Source organism: Telmatherina bonti, assembly GCF_933228915.1.
Source record: "Telmatherina bonti genome assembly, chromosome: 9".
NCBI classification, from domain to species: Eukaryota; Metazoa; Chordata; class Actinopteri; order Atheriniformes; family Telmatherinidae; genus Telmatherina; species Telmatherina bonti.
In genome coordinates this window covers 1292742-1313177 of record NC_136627.1, presented here as the reverse complement: position 1 = coordinate 1313177, position 20436 = coordinate 1292742, and the positions used below count along the sequence as shown (strand labels likewise).

At 48.8% G+C, this 20436-nt stretch overlaps 1 protein-coding gene across 1 annotated transcript in view; it reads right to left on the bottom strand.

Annotated features, from left to right (window-relative positions):
• nf1a (neurofibromin 1a) overlaps window positions 1-20436 on the bottom strand; it is a 177398-nt gene that overhangs the window by 108170 nt on the left and 48792 nt on the right. Inside the window, 2 exon segments of the mRNA XM_079246402.1 lie at window positions 19360-19606; window positions 19760-19883. Of these exon segments, the coding sequence (XP_079102528.1) occupies window positions 19360-19606; window positions 19760-19883 (371 nt within the window).

Sequence of the window (20436 nt, the reverse complement as noted above, 5' to 3'; positions counted from 1 at the left end):
CAGCAGGTTTGAGAACAACTTTCAGAAAGCCAGAACTTTAGCGTTGGTATTAATATCTTAAGGTTTGAGAAACCAAAACGAGGTTTAAGAAGCCAGGACTTTGATACAACTGAGACAGTTTAGAGGAGAGGACTCAGACAAGGTGGTCTGAGGATATTTTTCATGGTGTGTAAAGTCATCACCAAACTGTTTTCTATCAGGGTGGTGCCATAACATATGGTTGGTTTGTGAGGCTGTGCAGAGCCTTGAGTGAAAAAAAATTAAGTACATACATAAAATATGATGAAAGAGAGAGAAAATACGGCACATATCATGGATCACTGAGAACAGGAGAACAATCTCATGGCAGCATGAAGGAAAATACACCTTGTCTCCGTGGTGAAAGAATGTGGTTAGATACTGAATTACTGAAGTAATCAGCAGCAGTTCACGCGCTGGAAATCCACGTCACTTCCACTGCCACGCCACATTGTTCCCCAGCTGGGATGGACTGCCAGTCAACGGCAAAGTAATGAAGTATTACCTTTTCCAACAATATATTTACGCTTGAGGCAACAGGCAACGGAAGAATTTTCCAGTATTTCTTCAACGTTTAACTGGCATCTAATAATCCAGCGAGGACCAGAACAGACTCTCCTACCAATAACGGCTGGACTCATCTTCCCCTCTAAGCTGCTCAGTTTCTGTCTGGAAAAATGGAGGAAACTCTGTTTTTTAGGTTCTTTGTGTATGATTGAATATAAACAAATTAGTTATTTTATAACCAGGTGATTTAGTGTATTGTTGTAATGTTTAAGGCCCTTCAGAAACACAACAATAATCTAATGGCCATCTACTGCGCTGCTTCCGTTTCAGTCTCTGTGGGAATGGAATCACCATCAGCACATCCTCCACCGTCACATCTGCTGTTGTCTGAACCCCACGTCAGGCCTGGAAAGTAAACTCTGCACCGCCCTCTGCTGGATAGCAGCTGGTTTAAAGGCATCACTCCATGTGATAAACAGCGAATTGGACACAATCCAAGCCGATGTGGTGAAACAAGAGCTTCGTATAAACGACCTTGAAAGTAGTGCGGGGCATGTTAGCCAGCGCTACACAGCCAGAGCTATCCGGGGGACAATAAACTTTAGAAAACAAACATTTCCAACCTGGAGGGGAGGAGCAGAAGGCAGAGCGTCCGTCTGGTGGGACGATATGCTTACATTCCGATTCGATTCCCATTTTTTGGGTGCCGATTTGATTTAGATTGCGATTCTTACAATTCTTCGATATTGCTGATTTTTGTAGATTAAAAACAAACAAAAATGTATAAAATGTTTTTTTTTTTTGCTCGTCATGTTTCTTGATTTTCATGAGGAAAAACATCTCAGTAGCCAGACCATCATTCTGCTGCTGTAATGCCCAAGAAGACGAGTAAAAAGATCAATAAAAACAATAGAAAAGACTAAATTTTTATCATAAATTATTTTTATTTAATCTTTTTTTTTTTTTTTTAAATCCATTTCTTAATAAAAAAATCTATTTCAAAATTGTGAAGCAAAAAATCCCGTGACTCGATTTTCCCACCCCTACCCAGAATCATTAGAATTGGGTCCACAGCCAACGGAATTGATCTGGCAGTGGAAGTCTTTGGCGTACAGACGTCGCTGGATAGAGCCCACAGCAGTCTGATGCCAAAACACAGTCCCAATGAGAAGCTGCACACTCCCACCGCTTCCAGACCAAGGATGTGGTGATGCGAGGTCGGGGGTCGTTGGAGCATCGTTTTATGAGGATTATGACGCAGATGTCCAGAAGGAACGAGCCCAGTATAAGGATGTTATGGCTGGATTTAAGAGAGGTTTCGGTCCGTCGGCAATCGTAGAAAAATACTCCTCACTCATTTAATTTCAGGTTAAATGGGTTTGTCACGATTTGGCTTTTTATGTGCCTGTTTTCAGTTAGGGTGGAAGTCATCCCAACAGGGATTAAGCCAGTAGCTTGGAAGTATGTTAAGTGTATGAGACTAGAACAGGGTTGGAAGTGGTTGCTGTTACATGCAACCTGCCGGGTAAGTTTTTTATCTTTGTTTTTATATTAATTGTATTTGATCTGAAGAGCTTTTTTGCCTTTTTGTGACTACTTAATATACACACACTATACAAATCTTTTGAATGAATAGTAATTTCCCTATGGTCAGTTGGAATGTGAAGGGAAAAACCATTACTTCCATCATCATAACAATAACAGTAACATAAACATCAACACCAGACCAGACAAGATTGGTCGATTTATAATAATAATAGCAGCCTCAGGTAAACTTGGTCATCAACTGGTAACTCTGCTAATAGATACGCACATAATTTTGATGATGTACAATTCTTCTGCCATAAATTTTCACAGTTCTCCGGCATAAAGACACATTCCTTAATCTTAGGTGGGGATTTAAATTTGTTTATGGACGTTATATTGGATCGCTCATCTTCTAAGCCTGCATCTCCAAACAAATCTGCAACCTTTGTCAAGTCTTTTCTTAAAGAATACGGCCTCACAGATCCGTGGAGGTTTCTATATCCCTCGAGTAGAAATTACTCTTTCTTCTCTTGTGTACACCATACCTATACTAGAATAGATGACTTTTTATTGATAATTTACTAATTAATAATATTATTTCTTGCAGCATTGAAAGTTTTGCCATTTCTGATCATGCTCCTCTTTTGCTTAAAATGTCTTTTCAGGGTAATGACTTTGTGAGAAAGAACTGAAGACTAGATCCACTCCTGCTTACAGCTGAACAATTTGTTCATTTACGTAATTTTTAATTCAAAATTTGTTAAGAATCTGTTGTACATGAGCAGAAGCCTATTTCAGATCCTATTGTGAGCATTGAGATGCAAAATCACCATCACCTGCATTGTACAAAGAACGTTTGAGCATGCAAACTAAACTCAGTTTACTCTACGCGACAAACAGAAAGTTCTTTAATTAGGAACAGGAGCGAGTTCTATGAAAGACTGGTAGGCTTTTGGCTGACCAACTGTTGGGTATTAAGGTAAAGCTAATTAAAACGGGCATGAGGGCCCCGCCATCACCTGTTGGGCTTCCGTACCTTATAGTGGCGTCAGCGCGCTCCCGCTGGTTTCCCACGGAAACGCATAAACACAACAACATGGCAGCTAGCGACTTCCCCCCACGTCACGTTCTCCTCACGTCACGTTCCCCCCACGTCACGTTCCCCTCACATCACAACTCCCCACGTCACGTTCCCCCCACGTCACGTTCTCCTCACGTCACGTTACCCCCACGTCACGTTCTCCTCACGTCACGTTCCCCCCACGTCACGTTCCCCTCACATCACAACTCCCCACGTCACGTTCCCCTCACATCACAACTCCCCACGTCACAAGCCCCCACGTCACGTTCCCCTCACATCACAACTCCCCACGTCACAAGCCCCCACGTCACGTTCCCCTCACATCACAACTCCCCACGTCACGTTCCCCCCACGTCACGTTCCCCCCACGTCACGTTCCCCTCACATCACAACTCCCCACGTCACGTTCCCCCCACGTCACGTTCCCCTCACGTCACGTTCCCCCCACGTCACGTTCCCCTCACATCACAACTCCCCACGTCACGTTCCCCCCACGTCACGTTCCCCCCACGTCACGTTCCCCCCACGTCACGTTCCCCTCACATCACAACTCCCCACGTCACGTTCCCCCCACGTCACGTTCCCCTCACGTCACGTTCCCCCCACGTCACGTTCCCCTCACATCACAACTCCCCACGGTACAAGCCCCCACGTCACGTTCCCCCCACGTCACGTTCTCCTCACGTCACGTTCCCCCCACGTCACGTTCTCCTCACGTCACGTTCCCCCCACGTCACGTTCCCCTCACGTCACAACTCCCCACGTCACGTTCCCCTCACATCACAACTCCCCACGTCACGTTCCCCCCACGTCACGTTCCCCTCACATCACAACTCCCCACGTCACGTTCCCCCCACGTCACGTTCCCCTCACATCACAACTCCCCACGTCACGTTCCCCCCACGTCACAAGCCCCCACGTCACGTTCCCCCCACGTCACAAGCCCCCACGTCACGTTCTCCTCACGTCACGTTCCCCCCACGTCACGTTCCCCTCACATCACAACTCCCCACGTCACGTTCCCCTCACATCACAACTCCCCACGTCACGTTCCCCCCACGTCACGTTCCCCTCACATCACAACTCCCCACGTCACGTTCCCCCCACGTCACGTTCCCCTCACATCACAACTCCCCACGTCACGTTCCCCCCACGTCACAAGCCCCCACGTCACGTTCCCCCCACGTAACGTTCCCCCCACGTCACGTTCCCCCCACGTCACGTTCCCCCCACGTCACGTTCCCCCCACGTCACGTTCCCCTCACGTCACGTTCCCCTCACGTCACAACTCCCCACGTCATAAGCCCCCACGTCACGTTCCCCTCACGTCACGTTCCCCCCACGTCACGTTCCCCTCACATCACAACTCCCCACGTCACGTTCCCCTCACATCACAACTCCCCACGTCACGTTCCCCTCACATCACAACTCCCCACGTCACGTTCCCCTCACGTCACGTTCCCCTCACGTCACGTTCCCCCCACGTCACGTTGCCCTCACATCACAACTCCCCACGTCACGTTCCCCCCACGTCACGTTCCCCTCACATCACAACTCCCCACGTCACAAGCCCCCACGTCACGTTCCCCTCACGTCACGTTCCCCTCACATCAGAACTCCCCACGTCACGTTCCCCCCACGTCACGTTCCCCCCACGTCACGTTCCCCTCACGTCACGTTCCCCTCACATCACAACTCCCCACGTCACGTTCCCCCCACGTCACGTTCCCCTCACGTCACGTTCCCCCCACGTCACGTTCCCCTCACATCACAACTCCCCACGTCACAAGCCCCCACGTCACGTTCCCCCCACGTCACGTTCCCCCCACGTCACGTTCCCCCCACGTCACGTTCCCCCCACGTCACGTTCCCCTCACGTCACGTTCCCCTCACATCACAACTCCCCACGTCACAAGCCCCCACGTCATGTTCCCCCCACGTAACGTTCCCCCCACGTCACGTTCCCCCCACGTCACGTTCCCCTCACGTCACGTTCCCCTCACGTCACGTTCCCCCACGTCACGTTCCCCCCACGTCACGTTCCCCCCACGTCACGTTCCCCCCACGTCACGTTCCCCTCACGTCACGTTCCCCTCACGTCACGTTCCCCTCACGTCACGTTCCCCCCCACGTCACGTTCCCCTCACGTCACGTTCCCCCCACGTCACGTTCCCCCCACGTCACGTTCCCCCCACGCCACGTTCCCCCACGTCACGTTCCCCTCACGTCACTTCCCCCCACGTCACGTTCCCCTCACGTCACTTCCCCCCACGTCACGTTCCCCTCACGTCACGTTCCCCCCACGTCACGTTCCCCCCACGTCACGTTCCCCCCACGTCACGTTCCCCCCACGCCACGTTCCCCTCACGTCACGTTCCCCCCACGTCACGTTCCCCCCACGTCACGTTCCCCCCACGTCACGTTCCCCTCACGTCACGTTCCCCTCACGTCACGTTCCCCTCACATCACAACTCCCCACGTCACGTTCCCCCCACGCCACGTTCCCCCCACGCCACGTTCCCCCCACGTCACGTTCCCCCCACGTCACTTCCCCCCACGCCACGTTCCCCTCACGTCACGTTCCCCCCACGTCACGTTCCCCCCACGTCACGTTCCCCCCACGCCACGTTCCCCCACGCCACGTTCCCCTCACGTCACGTTCCCCCCACGTCACGTTCCCCCCACGTCACGTTCCCCCCACGTCACTTCCCCCCACGCCACGTTCCCCTCACGTCACGTTCCCCCCACGTCACGTTCCCCCCACGTCACGTTCCCCTCACGTCACGTTCCCCTCACGTCACGTTCCCCTCACGTCACGTTCCCCGTCACGTCACGTTCCCCTCACGTCACGTTCCCCTCACGTCACGTTCCCCTCACATCACAACTCCCCACGTCACGTTCCCCCCACGTCACGTTCCCCTCACGTCACGTTCCCCTCACGTCACAACTCCCCACGTCACAACTCCCCACGTCACGTTCCCCCCACGTCACGTTCCCCTCACGTCACGTTCCCCCCACGTCACGTTCCCCTCACATCACAACTCCCCACGGTACAAGCCCCCACGTCACGTTCCCCCCACGTCACGTTCTCCTCACGTCACGTTCCCCCCACGTCACGTTCCCCTCACATCACAACTCCCCACGTCACGTTCCCCTCACATCACAACTCCCCACGTCACGTTCCCCCCACGTCACGTTCCCCTCACATCACAACTCCCCACGTCACGTTCCCCCCACGTCACGTTCCCCTCACATCACAACTCCCCACGTCACGTTCCCCCCACGTCACAAGCCCCCACGTCACGTTCCCCCCACGTCACAAGCCCCCACGTCACGTTCTCCTCACGTCACGTTCCCCCCACGTCACGTTCCCCTCACATCACAACTCCCCACGTCACGTTCCCCTCACATCACAACTCCCCACGTCACGTTCCCCCCACGTCACGTTCCCCTCACATCACAACTCCCCACGTCACGTTCCCCCCACGTCACGTTCCCCTCACATCACAACTCCCCACGTCACGTTCCCCCCACGTCACAAGCCCCCACGTCACGTTCCCCCCACGTCACGTTCCCCCCACGTCACGTTCCCCCCACGTCACGTTCCCCCCACGTCACGTTCCCCCCACGTCACGTTCCCCTCACGTCACGTTCCCCTCACATCACAACTCCCCACGTCACGTTCCCCCCACGTCACGTTCCCCTCACGTCACGTTCCCCTCACGTCACAACTCCCCACGTCACAAGCCCCCACGTCACGTTCCCCTCACGTCACGTTCCCCCCACGTCACGTTCCCCTCACATCACAACTCCCCACGTCACGTTCCCCTCACATCACAACTCCCCACGTCACGTTCCCCTCACATCACAACTCCCCACGTCACGTTCCCCTCACGTCACGTTCCCCTCACGTCACGTTGCCCTCACATCACAACTCCCCACGTCACGTTCCCCTCACATCACAACTCCCCACGTCACGTTCCCCTCACATCACAACTCCCCACGTCACGTTCCCCTCACGTCACGTTCCCCCCACGTCACGTTGCCCTCACATCACAACTCCCCACGTCACGTTCCCCCCACGTCACGTTCCCCTCACATCACAACTCCCCACGTCACAAGCCCCCACGTCACGTTCCCCTCACGTCACGTTCCCCTCACATCAGATCTCCCCACGTCACGTTCCCCCCACGTCACGTTCCCCTCACATCACAACTCCCCACGTCACGTTCCCCCCACGTCACGTTCCCCTCACGTCACGTTCCCCCCACGTCACGTTCCCCTCACATCACAACTCCCCACGTCACAAGCCCCCACGTCACGTTCCCCCCACGTCACGTTCCCCCCACGTCACGTTCCCCCCACGTCACGTTCCCCCCACGTCACGTTCCCCTCACGTCACGTTCCCCTCACATCACAACTCCCCACGTCACAAGCCCCCACGTCACGTTCCCCCCACGTCACGTTCCCCCCACGTCACGTTCCCCCCACGTCACGTTCCCCTCACGTCACGTTCCCCCACGTCACGTTCCCCCCACGTCACGTTCCCCCCACGTCACGTTCCCCCCACGTCACGTTCCCCCCACGTCACGTTCCCCCCACGTCACGTTCCCCTCACGTCACGTTCCCCTCACGTCACGTTCCCCCCACGTCACGTTCCCCTCACGTCACGTTCCCCCCACGTCACGTTCCCCCCACGTCACGTTCCCCCCACGCCACGTTCCCCCACGTCACGTTCCCCTCACGTCACTTCCCCCCACGTCACGTTCCCCTCACGTCACGTTCCCCCCACGTCACGTTCCCCCCACGTCACGTTCCCCTCACGTCACGTTCCCCTCACGTCACGTTCCCCTCACATCACAACTCCCCACGTCACGTTCCCCCCACGCCACGTTCCCCCCACGCCACGTTCCCCCCACGTCACGTTCCCCCCACGTCACTTCCCCCCACGCCACGTTCCCCTCACGTCACGTTCCCCCCACGTCACGTTCCCCCCACGTCACGTTCCCCCCACGTCACGTTCCCCCCACGCCACGTTCCCCCACGCCACGTTCCCCTCACGTCACGTTCCCCCCACGTCACGTTCCCCCCACGTCACGTTCCCCCCACGTCACTTCCCCCCACGCCACGTTCCCCTCACGTCACGTTCCCCCCACGTCACGTTCCCCCCACGTCACGTTCCCCTCACGTCACGTTCCCCTCACGTCACGTTCCCCTCACGTCACGTTCCCCGTCACGTCACGTTCCCCTCACGTCACGTTCCCCTCACGTCACGTTCCCCTCACATCACAACTCCCCACGTCACGTTCCCCCCACGTCACGTTCCCCTCACGTCACGTTCCCCTCACGTCACAACTCCCCACGTCACAAGCCCCCACGTCACGTTCCCCTCACGTCACGTTCCCCCCACGTCACGTTCCCCTCACGTCACGTTCCCCCCACGTCACGTTCCCCTCACGTCACGTTCCCCCCACGTCACGTTCCCCCCACGTCACGTTCCCCCCACGTCACGTTCCCCCCACGTCACGTTCCCCCCACGTCACGTTCCCCCCACGTCACTTCCCCCCACGTCACGTTCCCCCCACGTCACGTTCCCCCCACGTCACGTTCCCCCCACGTCACGTTCCCCCCACGTCACTTCCCCCCACGTCACGTTCCCCTCACGTCACGTTCCCCTCACGTCACTTCCCCCCACGTCACGTTCCCCCCACGCCACGTTCCCCTCACGTCACGTTCCCCTCACGTCACGTTCCCCCCACGTCACGTTCCCCCACGCCACGTTCCCCCACGTCACGTTCCCCTCACGTCACGTTCCCCCACGTCACGTTCCCCTCACGTCACTTCCCCCCACGCCACTTCCCCCCACGCCACGTTCCCCCCACGCCACGTTCCCCCCACGCCACGTTCCCCCCACGCCACGTTCCCCCCACGCCACGTTCCCCCCACGCCACGTTCCCCCCACGCCACGTTCCCCCACGTCACGTTCCCCTCACGTCACGTTCCCCTCACGTCACGTTCCCCTCACGTCACTTCCCCCCACGCCACTTCCCCCCACGCCACTTCCCCCCACGCCACTTCCCCCCACGCCACGTTCCCCTCACGCCACGTTCCCCTCACGTCACGTTCCCCCCACGTCACGTTCCCCCCACGCCACGTTCCCCCCACGCCACGTTCCCCCCACGTCACGTTCCCCCCACGCCACGTTCCCCCCACGTCACGTTCCCCCCACGCCACGTTCCCCCCACGCCACGTTCCCCCCACGCCACGTTCCCCCCACGCCACGTTCCCCTCACGCCACGTTCCCCCCACGTCACGTTCCCCTCACGTCACGTCACGTTCCCCTCACATCACGTTCCCCCCACGCCACGTTCCCCCCACGCCACGTTCCCCTCACGCCACGTTCCCCCCACGTCACGTTCCCCTCACGTCACGTCACGTTCCCCTCACGTCACGTTCCCCTCACGTCACGTTCCCCTCACGTCACGTTCCCCTCACGTCACGTTCCCCTCACGTCACATCCCCCCATGTCACGACCCCCCCACGTCACGTCACGTCACGTTCCCCTCACGTCACGTTCCCCTCACGTCACATCCCCCCACGTCACGTTCCCCCCACGTCACATCCCCCCCATGTCACGACCCCCCACGTCACGTCACGTCACGTCACGTCACGTCACGTCACCCCCCACTTTTCTGAAAGGAATCACTATTTTTCTTCCAAGAAGAGGCGTGTTTATTTATTATTAGCTTTTTTTTATTTTGAAATAAAGTTACACAGGTGAAGTGAGGCCTATTCTTAAATGTATGATCAAAACTTAAAAAAAGTATCTCAAAATGGAAACGCAATAAATGCAAACATGTTGTTTTATGTTTGCATTTATAATCTTGTTTAACCGCTAGTTTAGTTGCACTTTAAATTCAGGTAAACTCCTAGGCTGGTCGCAATAAAAGCATTTTCGAAAAAATCATTTTTGACGAAAATGATCGATTAAAATCGAAAATCGGATTTGGTTTGAAAAAATCTGAGATTTTATCGGTCAGCCCTACTCTTGATATTCCATTGATTCCCCTAGACCTTAAACTCTTGAAGCTCTTATTATGAAAGAGGAAATGAAATTAGTAATATCTTCCATACAGTCTGGTAAATCTGCTGGCCCTGATTAGTGTTCTACAGACTAAGAAATTCTCTGATGATCTTGCTCCCTTTCGCTGTGAAGTTTCCACCGAGTTATTTGACTCTGGAACATTTCCTTCACTCTGTTATCAGGCCTTTCTGTGCTGCCTGCTGGGATAAGGAGCCAGCTGACTGCGCCTCCTACAGGCCTATATCTCTGTTAAATGTAGATGTTAAAATTCTGGCATGCAGGTTGGAAAAAGTTCTTCCTTTTCTAATTTTGACTGACCAACCGGCTTTATTAAGAATCGCCACTGCTTCTATAAAATACGACAGCTTTGGAAGATTATGTATGCTTCTAACCATAATATACCTGAGTTTATTGCGATTTGCCATGAGTTGAGATTTGAGATTGCCATGGACACTATCACAATCATTGGCAATATGAACATATAAGGTGTCTGAAGGGGCATACAACACAAAGTTTGACTCAATGCGGATGATCTTTTGTCATTTCTGTCTAACCCACTTACTTCCTTGCCTGCAGTACTTAGCATATTGGCTATTTTTTAGTAAGCTTTCTGGATATAAAGTAAAGAACTTTTTTCTTGTTCTCGAGGCTCCGAGAAGAAAATGATGTCATTTTGTTCTTGCAGACGTGTTTGAGGACAGTTCTTGACACACCGGGCTGGCAGAACTTTTTTCTTGCAGGGCTGCAAGAAGTATCGTGTGATTGGTCGGACATTGGAGGTGGGCGTGGTTAACACGGAGAAAGCAGGAAGCGGGGTTGCTGCTTTGTGTTTTTACTGTTGCCGGCAAAACGGACTGTTTTGATAAAACAGCTGATCGAGGTGGTGAGAAAGTACCAACATTTTTACATGTGGCAATAAAACACTCGGACCCAGCCGCGTGCACGACCCGCCCCGCCGCGTGCACGAAGCTGCTCGTTAAATATGAAACTAGAAAAACAGAGCGGAGAGCGGAAACCTCCACCAAGCACAATGTTTAAGAATCCTTTTAAAACATTCCTGGATCCAAACGGTGATCCGGATCACCACCAGAATTTAATCACTTCTTCATTTTTACATTTGCAACAACTCTTGAAATATTTATAAAATCCCTCCGTAACCTTTTAAGTTATCTTGCGCAAAAAGGCGCCGGGGAAAACAACCTCCTCGGCGGAGGTAACAACCGGGTTCATTGCACATAAAGCAGACATCGCCCCCCCGCAGTGATCCCTCCCCGCTGCAGACCTGCTTCTCCTGGAGGATGTATGGATCTGCCGAACAAGACGTTTTTTCTTGTTCTTACAGCCTCGAGAACAAGAACTCAGTTCTTGCTTCTCGTGGAGGATGGAACAGGCTTTAGGCAGATGCAACATGTCACCTTGTGGCGATAAGCGGGAGATTTCCACACAGACTGTAAGAAAAACATCCCAGCAATGTACATCAATCTGTGAAATGGTGATATATAAGCTTAAGCCAGTTATTACAATACTGCTCTGCTCATAAACAAGAAAAACACCACTCTTCTCCACCAGACGTACTGATCTGGTCCTTGAGAGGGACTCTGACTCAGATTTGGAACGGGAAGCTGAGCGTTTTTCTCTTGGCTTTGATCAACGATGGCCTTGCTGTGGGGCTGGGAATGGGAGGCTGATTTGACAGCTGGTTCCTTTCCTTCGCCTGCAACCTCTGTCCTCGGCTTAACGAGTCCACTGATGTTTGTTCCACCTTGCCAGTTCATAGCACTATTCATGTCAGACTAACTCCTGAATTTAATTACTCCCTCATTGGTGCGTTCCTTGTGGGCATCTGCATTGGTTACCTCTCAAGCTTGACACATGGAATCCTTCATGCCAACTACAGTGGCTGGACAAACTCTCCACAATGAGACAATACTCAGTAGGAGCAGTAGGTCCATAATTATTCCTTCTGCTATAATCACTACTGCGCCCCACACCCCGACCAGAGCCATCTCGGTCTCCCCGGGGACCCCAGGCATGCTCGACAATCGCTTGTTCGCCACACAACTCCTTCCCGTTCAGCTTGTTTACGGCAAACCGATTATATCTTTTTCTCCATCTCCATCAGTTATCCATGCTGACAAATTGACGCTGTATTTTGGGACATGATATATTTTTCTCAGTGCGGCGTAACCGTGACCTTCTCCTAGCTCGTATTATAATGATTTCTGGATAGATTGGGAGATGACCTACATGTTTGAAGGGTGCGTATGCTCTATACATGTGTATTTAATGTGCATCAGAACGCAGTTGATTGATCATATTTCATCCCGCAGTGAGGAGGGTTAGGATTACGTCAGGAGGAGCTGCGTGAAGGGTCACGTTGCACGCCCCCCTGACAGATATGATGTGTGGACAATGAGCTGGTGTGTCGTTATTCCGTGTTGCATTCTTTGTGAATACGTGTTGCTGCAATTAAACCAGTTTCTGTTTGGTGTTTCAAGTTTGTGCTCCACTTGTCACTTTGTCACGCTGGACACCCTGCAGGGGCGCGGCTACCTCGACACCTCAGCGTCAACGCTTTGTGACATATCTCAGCAACCATACATCAAAATTTAGTGGGGAATATTGCTTTCACAAGCACACGTTTCATCATAATTCATTCCATTTTGTGATTAAAAAACGTGTAAATTATGTTAGCTGACCTATATATTGGTTTACAAGTGACGTGAAGCCTGGAAGTGTGAGTTGTGTGATGTAGCCCTCTGTCTTGTTCCAGACACAAACTGGTGGCTGAGGAAGAGAGGGAAAACGAGTGGAAAAAAAATGTAAAAATGTAAATAGTTTAGCTTGTTTTTATGTTAGAAAGTTGGATCTTTTTCTCCTGATAGCCAGGGCCTGACAATTATATTTGAAAAGTGAAAGCTTCCACATTGTTGACCTGTGTCTTTTTTTAACTACATTTTTTTTTACATTCTGTTCCCGTTTAATCTTTTTTTTTTTTTGTTACTTTCATTTTTATTAAAGTTTTTGTCATATACAGGACAAACACAGAACAACAGTGAAAAGAACGAGGTGTGGAGCCGGAGAAGGTCATATCCAATATTCAGAAAAAAGAAAAAAAACCGACTGATATATATACATGAAGATAAATTCACAAATATATTTTAAAGTTAGGCCACTCATGTACAACAAACAAAAGACAGGACACCATGATATGCAAACGTATCAAAGTCCACAGGAGGCTATTTACCTTCTATACATAACCTGCTCCAGACAAGTTTGATAATTAAGTATCCAAATTTACAAAAGAAATCCACTTTTTCCACTTTTCATTGTATTCGGATTCTTTTAACCTAATAATGAAGGTTAGTTTCTCCATCTGAGACAAGTTGTTTATAATGCTAGTCCACTGGTACTGATCCGGGGCTTTAGGATTGAGCCAGAGTTTTGTTGTAGCTTTCCGTGCTGCAGATAGAAGGATCTTAGTTAAGTACTGGTCCTCACCCCGTACTACTTCGCTAATATTCCCCAAATACATCACAGTCCATTCTCTTGGGATATTATATCCAAGAACCTTTTGTATGTCCGTGTTGACAGAGATCCAGTATGATTGGATTTTAGGACAAGTCCAGAAGATATGAGTGTGGTGAGCTTCCACACTACCACAATCTCTCCAACAAGCTTGTTGGATTTGGAGTTGTTTACTCTTCACATGTGGTGTAATAAAGAATCTAATGATACATTTCCAGTTAAATTCTCTCCAGGTCACTGAATTAGTAGATGTCTGTAGTAATGCACAAGCTTCGTACCATTCCTCCTCTGTTATTGTAACATTCAGTTCTCGCTCCCACCTAGCTTTTACATAAAGTGATGTGGTCCTGAGATTACTTATTAAACTATTGTAGAGTCTCGAAATCGTTTTAGTGTTCTTTTGGTTGTAAGCTCCACTAATTATTTCAATGACTGGATTAACATCCTCAGAGACGGTCTCTCTAATTTCTTTATTGTAATAATCTCTTAACTGAAGGTATCTAAACAGATCCTGATTTTTTAAGTCAAATGTGATTTTCAAGTCCTGAAAAGTCCTCATCCTATTGTCTTTAGTAGCCACACAAAAGGCAGTCAGTCCCTTCCTCGTCCAGTCTTTAAATACAGAGTCATATGTACCTGGTTTAATCCCTTTTATCTAGTGGAATCCACCTTAGTAATTTGGTACTTTTTTTCAATTTTAGTTGTTTAACAAGAGAGAACCATGTTTCTATAGAGAATATAGTGACTGGGTCGAGAAGGTTTCTAAGAACGCTGTTCAGATTCTCCTCCCCCAGTATTGTTTGGATCTTATAACCAGGTACAGGTACATATGTCTCAATATCTTTCCATCGCGCTTCATAAGTACTATCACACCAACAACACAGAGGTTTAAGTTGTGCAGCTTGAAAATACAGTTTTAGGTTTGGGAGAGACATTCCACCTTTATCCTTTGGCAGCTGGAGTGTGGAGAAACGTATCCTGGCCCTCTTGCCCCCCCCATATAAATCTTGACATCATCTTGTCCCATGCTACAAACTGTTGCAATGGTATTTCTACTGGAAGAGATTGAAATAGATACAAAAGTCTTGGCAATATATTCATCTTTATAACACTTATTTTACTAGTGCAATCCAGTGGGTAGGTGGACCATCTCTCCAAATCCCTTTTCAAATTCTCAGCAAGTGGATTATAATTAGCCTCTTCTTCTTCTTCTAATGTTATCCTGAGTTTGTCTACCTGGAATAAATTCGCATTGGTCTTCGTCAATTAAACCTGTAACAAATGTTTCTAGTCGTTTTGCAATAATCGAGGTGTATAATTTGTAATCCATGTTCAGAATGGATATTGGCCTGTAATTCGTACTGTTTTCCCTATCTTTGTTCTCTTTAGGAATCAAGGATACAATAGCCTCTTTCCAAGATGGAGGTATCTGACCTTCCTTAAGGGTCCAATTAAAACATCTCAATAATATCGGATTTAGTTTATCACGAAATATGCGGTACCATTCTGTAGGAAACCCATCACTACCTGGAGCTTTATTTGTTTTTAGTCTGCCAAATGCCCTATTTAATTCTTCTATTGTAATTTCTCTTGTAATAGTTTCATTTTGAGTTTCTCCGATGCTTGGTAGATCCAATGAGTATAAAAAATCCCGAATTAACTTCTGGTTTACTGTACCCTCTCATGAATAAAGCCTTTTATAGTATTCTTAAAATATATGTTCCATCTCTTTTGGTTTAGTCACCACCTTCTGTGAGACAGGAATCTTGATCATGTGTTTAGCTGTGTCAACCTGCTGATTTCGCAACCTCCGAGCCAGCAGTTTGGCAGATTTGGGGCCATGTTCATAATATTGCTGCTTAAGGTATCTTGCTTTCTTCTCTACCTCTCTTGCCAGCAGGTCTTCCATTTGACTTCTTAGTTCCTTTATTTGTTTCCCAATATTTTGATCCTTCTTTTCCCTGAATTTCTGTTCATGATCCTTCAGATTGTTTGTCAAGCACTTGTATTTTTCTATTCTCTTTTTTTAAAGATATGTAGTGATCGCTATTAGTTTACCTCTGAATACAGCTTTCAGGGAGTCCACAGGGATTAATGGGTCAGTTTCACCATTATCATTCTCTTTGAGAATGATATCAATTTCCTGTTTAATGTCATTAACAATTTTTTCATTGTTTACAATACCAATATTAAGGCGCCATACAGTATTTGTTTTAGGTGTGTCTACCTGAATAGTCAAATAAATTGCATTATGATCGGAGAGGTCGGCAATCCCAATTTCACAATCAATGATTCTATCACAATTCTCTTTCTGTATCAGGAAATAGTCAATTCTTGAATAAGTTGAGTGGGGAACCGAGTAGTGTGTGTAGTCTCTCTGTATAGGGTGAAGGAACCTCCAAGCATCCACTAGGCCAGTTTCATCAAGGATGGTGTTTAGAAATTTAGTATCTTTTATTTCTGTTCTGACTAGTTGTATCCTGCTTGTAATTAAGTGTCACATTAAGATCTCCACCACATATACAAATCCCTTCAGTCTCCAAAGATACTGTATCAAAAAAGTCTTTGAAAAATGATTTATCGCTGTTCGGAGGCGCATATACACTGACTAGTGTTAAAATACTGTCCTCAAATTTACCCTTCACAATAATGTAACGGCCTTCTTCGTCTTTTATTTCCTTATACATCTCAAACTTCACAGAGTTTGATATAAGTATTGCTACCCCTCCTTTATGGCTATGGATATGGGAGCTATAAAATATTTTTTTGAAACCAAACTTTTGTAGTTTTTCATTCTCTTGTGGTGAGAGGTGAGTTTCCTGAAAGAAAATAAAATGCATATTTTCTTTCCTTAGTTTTGTCATTACCTTAGCTCTTTTGATTGGGTTGCCTAGACCACTGATATTAAGTGACATTATTATTCTAAGCTTTTGTGACATTTCTTAACACTATAAAACATAATGATCCCACTCCGCAAGCCTCCGAAACAAAAAACAGATAAGAACAAGAACAGTAGACCCCATGAGAGGAGAAAGGGGTTACAAACCGACATAAATTAACTGACTCCCAAAAAAAAAAGAAAAGAAGAGGGTAGTTATACCCTCTGGGTCTCTAGTCCCAATAACTGAGGGGGAGAACCTCACCCTAACTGAGGGCCCCCTCCTAGAATAGGTGAATACCCTGCAACGAGCTTCACTCATCCCAGTGCGATCAGATGTCTACCTGACATAGAGCAGTCACTATATTCAGGATGCAGTACAATACCTTTAGCACTGTACAAAGAAAAAGTAAATAAATTTCCACCCTTACTTAAGTGTGCTACACGCCAACTGTGTGTCCCAGTGTAGAAGTGAAGAGAACTGAAATTGAAAATCCAGCAGATCAGACCGTGTTGCGCTGAAACTCCTGAAGCCGCTCACGCACTCGTTTGACAGTTCCCTTGTCACGCCCGGTGACGCGTTCCCATGGTGATGCGCCGTCCAGTTGGTCAAGTAGGGAAGTTGCGTTGAATATTGCGCTCTCCTGGGGCTCACGTACCTCAAAGCCCCGACGCTGTAGCTCGCGGGCGGCTTCTCTCGGGCTGTTGTAGGTCCGTGGGCCGGAGTCCCAGTGAACCCTTAGCTTTGTAAAGGGAGACTGAAATCGGACGCCTTTTTCTTTCAATGCGCTCTTCACATCCTTGTAGGCTCGACGCTGCTGTACCACCGCCGTCGTGGTCAAAGGCCAGAGGTTTATTCTGTATTAAGATCTTCTTTTTCAACGCGTTTTTCAGGATTGTTTCTTTGATTTGAAACTGAAGAAAGTTGACAACGATGGACCGGGGAGGTGCACCGGCGGGAAGCTTTGGCCCGAGTGAGCGGTGGGCTCGCTGTATTTGGAAGTCTACTCCCTCATCGATAAGCTTTTCATTTCGGATTAAACTTTCAATAAATTGGCCCGTAGACTCTCCCTCCTCTCCCTCTGGAACTCCATAATTGCACATATTGTTTCTTCTTGCTCTTGATTCCAAGTCATTTATCTTGTCAATAACTTTCTGCTGCTCCAGTAATGACTGTCGGAGTGACTTGTTGGCTGCAGCAGACCACGTTTCGAGCGCTTCTACTCGTGTCAGCCTCCTAGAGTTTTTTACCCTGGTCCTGCATAGCTAGCTTAGCTTCCGCGAGCTGCTGGTTAATGTCTTGTTTAAGTGCATTTATTTCTTCCTTCATTGTTTTATTGAAATCATCCTTGAGTGATCCCAAATCAGTCTTCAGTTCGGCTTTTAAGTTGGCGATTTGTTGGCTGATCAGCTTCATGTCCTCGTGTAAAGTCCCATGAGACGCTACGTCCCCACCGCCATCTTCTCTCTCTGTGCTAACGTGTTCTCTGTCTTGTGCTGCGTCTACTTCTTTTGTTTCTTGCATCTTCTTGGTTTTCTTCTTAGAACGCCCCGACATATTGTTCATAATGTGTAGTCAAATAAAGGGTTTACTTGAATTCTAGTGGGAAATAGTGCTCTACTGTCAGGAGCTCAAGTTCAGTCAACCATCTCACTCTGCTACCAACCTGGAAGTCCTCTTTGTTTAATCTTTTGTTTTTATACTCGTATAACGATTGATCCATCCATGTGGCATCATTTTAGAATCCATATTGTTATTGTCCTGAAAAATAGATGTTCATGCTCCACTATTTAGCACAGCAATCTTAAAACAAACTACTCAACTTGAGTATGATATCCACAAACAGACTAATACATTTAACACAATGTCCTCCAGTTTAGTCTGCGCTTGCCGGCAGATGGGAATGCCACCACCCACAGTGGCACAGTCCTGAGATAACGGAGAAAAAACTGACGAAATTAGACTTTGTTATGCAGTACGATACGAGATGAAGGCCCTGACGGAGGACATTACATTTTGGACATTACAATAATACATTTAACACATTAATTACACTAATTACAGAAACATTAACATGGTAAAAAAAAAAAACAACGCAATTAATCGCGGAACCTTTTGTCACAACATAATGTCCTGGTACACTGATTACACTGATGCACACAGTATGGCTACTAACTTAGCCATATTGACGCTGTATTTCCAGATGTTTCAGACCCTTCAGTGAGTCTGTTTAAAGACAAAGCGAGCATCAGCAAGTCTAGAATCTTTTTCTGCTGGTATGGAGGACTCTTGGTGACTAACAATGGCTACGGTTACATGATGTTTTTTAATTAGGAATTAAATCATTTGGAATAAACGTATTCTCCTACCAGTTTATATGAAAATAATAATTCCGGATGGAGGTTCACATGGAACACTTAATTCCTCTTTAGAGCGGCGGGTTGGGAAGGGTTCTGATTGGACAGAGGGTGCATGTGACGTATGACATGTACCGTAAATAAACAGTTTATTTATGTGATATATTAGCCAATGATACAGAGCATGTGTAAAATGATGCTCCTGAGCTTAGAACTGTGTGGTTTCCAGAGGCCTGGGATGCTGCAGGACAATGCCTCCAGGAATGACACTGTGCCATCAAAATGGGTCAAAAAATTTTAAGATCTGAAAGCGATGCTTCAAAAACAGATGACTCAGAGCAGCAGAAGCACGCAGACAGCAGATGGATCAGCACTGACCTGTTCCCATCAGGGTGCTGACGGAGGCCAGCTCGCTGAAGGTGGCGTAGTTGGGCAGGATGGTCTGGACGGGCACCTCATCAGCAGCGCTGCGGATGTCAGCCTCCTCGCAGAGGTGGCGGAAACAGGACATGGCCACCAGCACTGCCTCTGTGTCGGGGCTCCACAGGAACATGTAGAGGCACACCTCCAGTTTAGTCTGCGCTTGCCGGCAGATGGGAATGCCACCACCCACAGTGGCACAGTCCTGAGATAACGGAGAAAAAACTGACGAAATTAGACTTTGTTATGCAGTACGATACGAGATGAAGGCCCTGACGGAGGACAGCACGGCAGTCTGCACAGCTGCAGGCTGGAAGTCAGGCCATCATCTGTAAAGACTCAAAGAGGACAGTGATACCTTGTTTTTGAGCAGAAACTTGTTCCTGCAGATGAGGATCTCTCTGAGCCATTTTAGTACTTCTGTCCCATTAACCATTTGTTGACCGATAAGTTTACGGCAGATTAGGAAGAGCACCTGTGAACTGAAGCAAGAAGAAAGGACATATGTCCTGAAAAAGTCTCAAACTTCACAACTGAGTAGTAAATGCTCCAGAAAAGAAGCTGTTATTGAAGTATCTGCCATAAAAATTAAAAAATGCTGATTTAGTGTTTTGACACCCAAAAGGATGATGTCATGATTTATCATGACTTATTATGATTTATCTTAAACAGACGTGAACCCTTCGGAGGCTGTGACAAAAGAAAGAAAAAAGAAAGATTACCGGTCCATCATATTTATGTGTAAAAGCGTTGCTGCTGCAGTCTACACCTGGATCAGACCTTGTGTCCAGTTCTCGTTATCATCTCCTTCCTCTTGCTAAATGTAATACTTATTTTCACCGCCCAGCAAAACCAGCTCCACACTCCCTCCCTACCAGCTTATCTAAAAGAAAATCCTGATTCACCTCCATCTTCCCTAAACAGCAAAAAACTGAAACTCCTCTCACTGGAAGGAAACTTACACCTTCTCTCCGTCGACTTACAGCTCTGCTGGGCCCCATTATCACATCACCCCCCCACCACCCCCATACTTCC